This window comes from Pteropus medius, unplaced genomic scaffold (genome assembly GCF_902729225.1).
Source record: "Pteropus medius unplaced genomic scaffold, Ma_sr-lr_union100, whole genome shotgun sequence".
In the NCBI taxonomy this organism is placed as follows: Eukaryota; Metazoa; Chordata; class Mammalia; order Chiroptera; family Pteropodidae; genus Pteropus; species Pteropus medius.
The window spans coordinates 951,953-962,022 of record NW_024352780.1 but is presented as its reverse complement, the minus strand read 5'-3'; the positions used below and the strand labels follow the sequence as shown (position 1 = coordinate 962,022).

General features: G+C 52.3%; 1 protein-coding gene across 1 annotated transcript in view; it reads left to right on the top strand.

The window, feature by feature from the left end:
- PKD1L1 (polycystin 1 like 1, transient receptor potential channel interacting) overlaps positions 1-6,826 on the top strand; it is a 76,559-nt gene extending 69,733 nt beyond the window's left edge. The window contains 2 exon segments of the mRNA XM_039847124.1: positions 545-754; positions 6,816-6,826. Of these exon segments, the coding sequence (XP_039703058.1) occupies positions 545-646 (102 nt within the window). The 3' untranslated portion in view covers positions 647-754; positions 6,816-6,826.
- Positions 6,827-10,070: the final 3,244 nt, after the last annotated feature.

Here is a 10,070-nt window from a genome sequence, read left to right as displayed (position 1 = left end):
CCTGGTGCGGTTCAGAACCGTCCTCCTTGTTTTTGTTGGGTTGTTCTAACTCACGCTCTCTGTCAGATTTGGCTATTTGTGCTGGAAGGAGCCGGCAAGGGGAGAGAGGGGAACCAGCAGGGAGCGCAAAGAACCCGATCTGTTTCTTAAAACATATAAAAATGTCATTCCCCCGCCAGGAAATGACTGCATGCCAGCGGCACCTCACCATGATTCAGGCCATGAGTGGCATGACAGCAGCTCGGGGCCGTGCTAGATGAACCACGACGGGCGCGGGGCAGAAAGCCCGGGGAAGGGTCGGCCTCCTTCCTGGAACAGGCCTGGGGGCTGGCGCAGGGGCTGGGGGCTGGGGACAGGGGGCTAGAGGAACGTTTCACCAATGTGCTCTCTGTTCCATGCATTTTAGATGGTTCATAAAACTTCCCGATTTTACAACAGCTACAGAGTACATGATGTTTTCTCCACTTTGTGGAAGGAACTAAGGTTTTGAGAGGCGAAATCATTTTCTCCAAAGTGTCCCTAATTCTTGAGTTTCCTCTTACAGCGAATGGCGCAACTGTCCACCCCACAGCTCCAGCCAGAAACCTGGGTTCATCTCAGACACCCCACTTCCCTTAGCCCACCTTCTCCGCCCGCGGAACAGTGAATGAGCCAGCCCCCCTGACCCGGGAGGTGACTCCGAGAACTGCCACCCTGCGTCTCCTCCATTCACCACCAACGTGCGCTCCGCCTGGATTTCTACGTCACATCCCCAGTCCGCCCGCGGGCTCTCCCGGCTGCGCACTTGGACACCTGCTGCTCCCTTTTCGGAGCGACCCCGCTGACCGCATCCTCGGCCAGCACCTCAGTGGCTCTCTCTCCAGAAGTCACCGCAGCGCTCAGCACGAGCTGGAATTTTCCGTGCGCTCACCTTCAAGCTGAAATCTCTGTTCCTGGAATCTACAAGAATTTCAGGTTTATGAAACCGGGATGGTTTTGAGCCAGACATAAATCCTTAGCAACTAAGAACATTTCTGCTTTAAAAAAAAATCGATTTTATTTCGCCTGAAACTTGGAAGACACACACAAAGTGATCCATTCACGAGAGTTAAAGCACATTTCAGATCTGTTTTAACTTTCACCTGGTCATCCCCAAACTATGCCAAATATTTTTCGTAACACGTTTTCTGAGCCGCGACCTGGAGCGGAGTGTGAGCCCGCGGCGGGGCGTGGGCTGGCTGAGCGACGGCACGAGGCCTGCATCACATCTGGCTTTCTTCGCCACGCTCCGTGTCCTTCAGGCGCCTACACTTAGAAGTCAGCCGTTGCTGAGGAAGGGCCAAACGCGGTCCCTCCCTGGTCGCCGTGGCTAGTACGGCAGGAAGCAGGACGTCAGCCTGCATTTTCTGGAAGGACGCGAGGCCTGGGGAGCTCATAGTGAGCAGAAACCGTTGAGCGTCTCACGACTGTTCTGTTGTGACGCCTGGGTGGCTCTGGCCCGCCCTGCCCTCCGTCCCATGTGTCACAGCTCCTCCGTCCCTCCACATTTGGGGAGCCTCCGCCACCAGCTGGCCTCGGCCCGGTGCACGGCCTCCCGGCTTACTGTCTGTCTCCCCCATCAGGCCCATCAGACAGATGCCATTACCTGTTTCCTTCACCCATTTCTCCCACCCCCACCCACCTCCCTCCTCTGCAACCAGCAGTCTGTTCCCTGTACCTGAGGTGGGGGCTTTGTTTGTTTAGATTCCACATTACAAGACAGCATATGGCATTTGTCTTTGTCTGACTTATTTCGCTCAGCGTAATACCCTCGAGGTCCATCCATGTCGTCACTAATGGTAAAATTTCATTCTTTTTTATGGCCGAATCATATTCCAGTGTGGGTATATGTCTGTGTATAATATGTCGCATATGTCATGTGTATCTATAATGCCACATGTCATGTGTATATATATGTCGTGTGTGTCATGTGTATGTATATGTCGCATATGCCATGGCATATATAATGTCGCATGTCATGTGTGTATGTGTCGTGTGCATATATGTGTCACATGCCGTGCATGTCACGTGTGCCATGTGTATGTATATGTCACATGTCATGTGTATCGTGTGTATGTGTGTCACGTGTGTCGTGTGTGTCACGTGTCACGTGTATGTCATGTGTGTCATGTGTGTGTGATGTCACGTGTGTCGTATCCACCGCGCTTCTTCATCCCTTCCCCCATCCGTGGGCGCCGAGGCGTTTCCACGCCGTAGCTGTCGTGAATAACGCCGTGGTGCACGTGTCTTTTCCAGCTGGTGTTTTCGTTTCCTTCCGGTAAATACCCAGAAGTGGGGCCGCTGGTAGTTCTAGTTTCAATTTTTTGAGGAAATTCCATACTGTTTTCCACAGCGGCTGCACCAATTTACATCCCGCCACCATGCACGAGGGCACCCGTTTCTCCACGTCCTCACCACGTCTCTTGTGTTATTGACGACGGCCATCCTGACAGGTGCCAGGTGGTCTCACTGTGGTTCCGATCGCACTTCCCTGATGAGTGATGTGGGGCACGTTTCCTGTACCTGATGGTGATCTGTACGTCTTCTTTGGGAGAATGTCTGTTGAAATCTTCTTGCCATTTTGAGCTGAATGCTTGCTGGAACTCACCCGTGAAGCCGTCTGGCCCTGGACTTTTGTTTGTTCGGAGGTTTGCGATCACTTATTTATTTAATCACGGTAATTGGTCAGTTCAGATTTTGTTTCATCGCATTTCATTCATGGAAGGTTGTATGTTTCTAGAAATTCATCCATTTCTTCTAGGCTGTCCAGTTTGTTGGCATTCGTTGTTCACGGTAGTCTCTTATCATCTGCTATATTTCTGTGACGTCATTTGTAATGTTTCTTTTTTCATTTATGATTTTACTTGAGCCTTTCTTTCTTGTTGAGTCTGGCGAGGGGTTTGTCCGTTTTGTTTACACTTTCAAACACCCTCAGTGCCCTTGGCCTTCCCTGTCGTCTAAGTCTGCATTTCCCTTCTTTCTTCTCTAATTTCTGTTATTTCCCTCCACTAACTTTAGCTTTGTTCTTTTTCTCCTTCCTTGAGGCATAAAGTTGGCTGTTTATTTGGGATTTTTGTGTTTGTTTCCGGAGGTAGGTGTTTACTGCTCTGAACTTCCCTCTTAGAACTGCTTGTGCTGCATCGCGCAAATTTAGGGATGTTGTATTTCCATTTCTGTTTGTCTCAAGGTATTTTTTCATTTCTCTTTTGATTTCTTCTTTGACCCGTTGGTTATTCAGTAGCATGTTGTTTAATCTCCACATATTTGTGAATTTTCCAGTTTTCTTCTTGTAATTAATTTCAGGTTGAAAAAGTTGGCTGATATAATTTCTTAAATTTATTTTAGCTTGTGGCCTAACATATGATCTATCCTGGTAGATGTATAAATTGATACAACTATTTTCAAAAGCAATTTGTATTTATGTGTTAAAAACTATAAAAAATACCCATATCTTTTAACCCAATGTTTATATCATTTAACCAGTAATTCACATCAGTAAAACTGACCAAAAGAAAAACACTTAATGTATAAAAATATAATCAAGAGAAACAAGTCTAAACATGCCCCCAAAATTCTATGCGCGAAGTTACTCATCGCAGTACGTTTGGAAATAACCCGAGTCGCCGAACCACTCCGCGTTCATTTAAAACACGGTTGCAGAGAGTTTTAAATCCCTCGCGGAGCTGTTCACAGAGCACGGCGTCAGTCGTACAGACGGGGCCTTCCATAGATGGAGACCGGAGGGAAATAGAAGAAAATGGCAATAGCGTCACATTTTGACGCTTGGACATATTTAACCTTTAGGTCTAACTTGTTGGCATTTCTAATTTTCTTAAATGAAGTACATTTTTGGAGGGAAAAGCAAAGCAGGCTTGGGGACGAGCTGGGATCTTCCTGGTGGCCCACGGCTCGTCGGTTGCTCAAGACAGTATCTTCATCTTATACCGCCAACGCACGTGGCCTCGGGCTCACAACCTGCTCCTGTGTGTCACTGCCGGGCAGAGAATGCGTGCTTTCCTCCCGAGCCTGTTTCCTCGGGCTGAGCACGCCTCTGCATCAGTCAGCACCTCGGTATGACGAATGACGTGGTCTCCGTGGTCACAGGCCCCTCGAAGCGCCTGTTGACTCGGTGTCTACAGCCCATCAGCTGGGAGCAGCCCTGCCTTTCGCGTCCAGCTGCTTTGTTCCCTGTCGAACCTCAGATGAGATTTAGAAGTATACTAAATAAATGAAAAATGAAGACGAAGCCCGCCTGGCTGGTGTTCCCACGAGCTATCAGATACCGAGGGGCACAGCCTCCTGGGGTGATTGTCTCACGGTGCTAAGATGCCCAGTTCTTTCCTGACAAAGAAGAAAGTCAGATAGTCCTTGAGAAAATAAGGAGCCGCCTGACGCCAGAGCAGAGAAGCAGCGGCCACAGCCAGCAGAGAGAAACTGAGGTAGCTTGCTTCCTGTCCCTTCTGCAGAGAGAAGAAAGGGGAGGCCCGGAGAAGCTGCGTGACTTGCACAAGACCACACAGCAAGGAAGCGCCAGAGCCAGAATCAGACCTAAGCGAGTCAGTGAGACTCGGAACAATGGCAGAGTGCGGGGCTTCCTGGGAGAGAACCAGCCTGGGCCCCAGTGAATCGGTGGCTGGGGACCCATGGGAACCCGCTGACCATTGCTTTGGTTTACAGGGCAAAACAAGCAGGCTCCGTGAAATGTGGGGGCAAGGAAGCTGGAGGGCTCCCCTCCCGCCACCCAGGGCCACTGGGTACAAATGGAGACTTTACACGCCTACAGAAAGGGCTTTATGCTTTATCGGAAACAAATAAACAAGAATATGGCAGACGGAGGCCACCAAATGTCAATGACACAGGCAGCGGAGATGTTAGTGGCTTTAAACATATCTACTCTCCTTACTTCCTTAGGATCAGAACTGCCATGTCAAGGTGCAGGGGGAGCAGCTGACAACTGCATCGTGCAGTCTCCCTTACAGCTGGATGTAGCCCTGCCACTCAGCCCTATGAGATGGCAGTGGGATTTGCTGGGAGAAGTTTCTGAAATAGCTACTTTGGAAGTGCACAGAGCTCAGCCCAGGCCTCTTTGGTCTGCTTTCTCTCCCTCCTGCTTTCATCCTGGAATAAAGACGTGAGAGCTGGCTCTCCAGCAGCCATCTTGAGCCATGAGAAGCCATGAGTAGGGAGCCAGCCATTGAGGACAGAACTAGAGGGAGAGAAGGACCCCAGGCCCTGGGTCACAGAGCCGCTCTGGATGCTCCGCCCTCAGTCTGGTTTTATGAAAAAGGAAAAAGTGAGCTCTCGTTTAAATTTGTTCTGTCCTTGGTTAATGGCAGCCCATTTCCCATCCCGAATGAGGTAGCACACGCTGGAAATAACATCACACAAATGAACCCTAACAGGACACCCTCGAGGCATGCCAAGCGCAGTCTCTGCCACATGTTCTGAGGTTTGGGACCCTGCCAACCTCTTTGGGCCTTGATTCCCATCTGTAGACTGGCTTGTTATGGGGCTGAGCACTGAAAATAATCAGCTTCTTATAGCAGGAATGAGATGACTATGCTGTGTTGGGAGACAGGCCACCCTGGGAACAACAAGCAAATAGGACAGACTGGAAAGTACCTAGAATCTCAGGATACAAGGGTTGTACCTGTGGGCGGGCTGCCCTTGTCCTCACATGCCCATTCCAAGTTCTGACTGTGGCAGTTCCCTGTCCATATCAAGCTGGCTGGCATGGTCTATGAACCCTGCCCACTGGCCAGCCTGCGTCCTGTGCCCAGGCCCGCAGGGGACGTGGCAGAGAGCCAGGTCACTGGGGGACAGGAAGCTGGATGTTTCTTTTGCCTCTAAATGTGCTGTGTACACAGACCTCCGTCACCACTCAGATGCCCAGAATCGAGGTGACAAGTGACAAAGCTGTCTGTCTCCAGCCCAGACATCCCTCCCTCATCTCTGTCATCATCATCTCTCAGTCTGTGACCACTGTCAGGAAGAGACTGACTGCATCTCAAGTCCCCAGCGACACGTCCAACATGTGGCCTTGGGCTGTGCAGGGGTTGCCCGAGCATGGCAGGGCCCACCCTCAGTGAGTGTCTGGGGTCCACGTGCCTCGGCCTCGACTCAGCACACTCTGGATGGGGCCACGTCCCCGCGGTGAGGTGGAGTCTGTCTGGAGGGGACCAGACCAGAGCCGCGTGTGCTTTTATGTGACTCCGGCAGCACAAGGTGGCTTCGCACCCTGCTGTCAAATTCAGTTCCACAAAGCATTCTCTCTACCGAACAGTGATCGTCCCAGTAACAGACCAGAACTGGCCCTTTCAGGCGCCAGGACCGTGGCCCGCCTCGTAGTTTACAATGGAATCGGCGCAGATCGCTGCGCCCCCCGTTACAGGGGACCTCACGTCCAAGACGTGCTCTCTCAGCAGCTCCCAGGGATCGCTGCAGTGTCACGCACGACAGACGCCATGCCGTCCACCGCGTCTCAGGCTGACTCATTTTATACCCGGGACGTTGTACTTTTGACCTCTCCCCCCACTGCGTCCGCCACACATCTCCATTCTCTGTATCTGCGACCTCTTTATTTTTAAGAGTCCACGTATGAGTGAGATCGTACGGTATTTGTCTTTGTCTGTCTGACTTAACGCCACTTAGCACAGCGCCCTCCCTCAGGGTCCCCCATGTTGCGGCAATGGCAGGGTTCCACTCCCTTTATGGCTGGGTGATATTCCAGATCGCGTCTGGATATGTACCACATTCTCCATATCCATTCGCCCACTGAACTCTTATGTCCGCATCAGCAGCATGGGACAACAGCTGTGCCGCCTCACAGGCTGTGGATTGCCATGTGCACATTGCATTGCCCGTGGCCCTCCCTATGTACCTCTCGGTGGAATTACAGGACCCGGTCAGAGGTGACAGGAAGGGCTTCAGAAGAGGCCAACCTCCTCCAACCCACGTGTTCCTCTTCCTTCGCCTGATTCTCCACTGAAATCGGGGAAGTGTCACGGCTGGACGACATGAGCTCTGAGGCCCCTTCCACCTGGAAGCCCAGCACTGCCTATTATGGGGGAGAAAATGAAACAAAACGAAACCCCCAGGGAGCCGGTGCTGTGCAGTTACACAGGAAGTGACCTCATCAGTTCTAAGCAGGCCACAAGCACAAGCGACTGTCATGTCATCGAACCCAAAGTAATGAGAGTCTCACAGCCCAAGTGGGAAGGGCCTGAGCAGCTCGGGTGAGGTGTGCGCAGGTCCCAGAGGGCGGAAGTGGCGGGGCAGGTGCCAGAGGGACCCTTCCCCCCCCTCCCCGGTCTCCTCTGGTGGCCGGTGGCTGCGTCACTCCCGTCCGGTCCCGCGTCTCCGCATGGCTCCTCCCTGCGTCTGTCCACACCTCCCTGTAGTAAGGTCGCCAGTCGCTGGGATTAGGGCCCACCCTAATGACATCTTCTTAACGCGGTCATCTGCAGAGGCCCTATTTCCAGAGAAGTTCACTCTCGGGACTCCAGCTGCTGTTTTTCTTCATAATTAAATCGTATCTCCCATTGATAGAAGCTGCGAAAAAGCCTGAAGCCCCCGCCGTCACAGCATTTGGGTGCAATGGCAGAGCTCGGGGTGAGCAGGAGCCTGCTGGAATCACGGCGGTTCTTGAAGGGAGAGGAAACCGCCTTAGTAAACGGCTCCCGGAGATGAACCCAGCGGCAGCACAAAGGTCAAGACTTCATCAGGCAAGCGCCAAGGCCGAGAGGCCGGAAGCGGAAGCGCCAAGACCTAGCTGACTGACAGCAGCGGTGGGGCGTGGGGCGGAGCCAAGGGCTGGAGGCGGGGCCGCAAGGCAGGGCGCTCCTGGTTGGCTGTCGTGGGCGGGCCCTCGCCGCCTGATTGGTTGGCCTTCGCGCTTCCATTTCCGGACCTCGAGGCCTTTAGACGCGGGTTCACTGAGGGCAGCAGCCTCATGGTCCCTGTGGGGTTCTCCACGTGACCTGCACCAGCAACAGCACCCAGCTGTGAGGACGGCCCCTAACGTTATGGTCACTTGCAATAGGGCGGAAAATTTTTTTTAATTAAGAACAGTTCAAAAGCACTGAGCGTGTGTTTCTGCTACTTGTACGGCCACCACGCCGTAAGCATAGAGGGCTCTGACTGACGTTATTTTCCACATCGCTGTGCCTATTCTGGGGACAGGATTCACTCACAGCGGTGTCCCCGTGCAACAGCAGTGTCCGTCAAGGAGACCGGCGTGCGCGTTAGCAGCCACCGCGGAGAGCCGCGGAGAGCACGTGGCTGGGACGAGAGCCGACGTCGCCGGAGAAGGCCGGTGCCATTATGGGTGCCTGTCCTCAGAGCCGGAGGAGCTTGGAAGCCAACGGCCCCTCCTGTGGGAGCTGGGCCCCCGCAGACGCCCTCCGCAGGGAACCCATGGTTGGTGGAAACCTCTCCAGGCACCCCTAGGAGACGCCATGGCCAACAGACGGGGACCTGGACCCCAGGAGGCACCAGCCGGCTGGCGATGCAGACCGGGACCAGCCCATCGCACAGACTGGGCACTATAACTTGGCAGCAAACCTCTTGGGAAACAGCTGGAGGAACCCTCTGAGAACTGTGAGCGATGGGGGACTATGAGACGGGACAGCGTGAATGCCAAGGCGTTAGAATGGAGCCGAGAGTGAGCAGTTGGGGAGTGTCCTGGTTTCAGGGCTCCTGAAAAAGCAGCAGATGACGGGCGAGTCACCACGAGAGTCCCGAGGGAGACCGTGGGTGGGCATTTCTGGGCAGGCTGGGAGTGTGCGGGCGGGCTGATGACTGCGCTTCAGTCAGTTAGGCCAACTCTTAATAAACTTTGGGCGAGCGTCTGCCTCCCATTTTGCTGTGATTGTCCTTAGAACGCCAAGTACTTAATGCCTCCTGGTTCCAAGATCTGGGGACTACTTGTTAATGTCAGGACAACAGAAAAGCCCTTCTCATCACAACTACAGCACGAATCAGCTTTGAAGCTGGTGCAATCCCAACAGTTACGCTACTAACAAGTCATGACTTCTAACTGGGAGTGTTTTTGTTTTAAAAAGGGATGTGTTAAACCTCTCTTTTGGCAGGAAAAGAAAAGGAAAAAACTGGCTGGCCTCTGAGTTTATGAAATTCTATCAGGAAAAATTAGTTTGCAAAATTAAGTGTGCGCCCACGGGGATGCCTATAATAATTAAGATAACAACAAAAAAAATAACGAGCGTTGGCCAGGACGTGGAGAAATCGGACCCCTCGTGCCTTGCTGGTGGGGTTGCAGAATCGTGCAGCCTCCGTGCAAATAGCCTGGCGGTTCTGCAGAAAGGTAAACTCGGAGTCACCCTACGACCCAGGAACTCTACTCCTAGGTAGACAGCAAGAGAACTGAAAACGTACATCCGCACAAAACCTGCACACAAATGTTCGGCATTCATAACGGCCGAAAAGCGGGGTGAACCCAAACGCAGGTCAACTGATGAATGGAAAACACATGGTCTCTCCATGCAATCGGTGTCATCAACCACGAAAGAGCGGAGTGAAGCGCTGCTGCTCCAACCCGGGCAAACCTGGAAATCATCAGGGATGAAGCGGGCGAGGGCAGATGTGCAAAGCCACAGATCAAACGAGTCCATTTATACGAAAATGCCAGCATGGGCAAATCCGTGGAGACCGAAAGTCGCCGGTGGTTGCCAGGGTATGCGGGGACGCGACGGGCAATCCCCTTGAGCGAGCACCAGTTTTCATCCTGGCGCCATGAAATTGGATCGGGATGGGGGTGGCACAATCTTCCGAAGGTACTGAAAACCACCGAACTGTACCTATTAAAATGGCGACGAATAAAGATGATGCTTGGAACCGCAGTAAAAATTCTGTCCAACTGGAGTTATCTGAAACAGCAGAGTCGTACGCAGCCCAGTATCTCAACGTTCGATCATTATTCTATAAAAACTTTGTGTCTACCACAACTTTGAGAACTAAACTATTCTTAGTATTATAAATAGTCTGATTTTCATGTAAGCTAAGCCACATTAAACAGAGAATTACGGTCCTCTGGG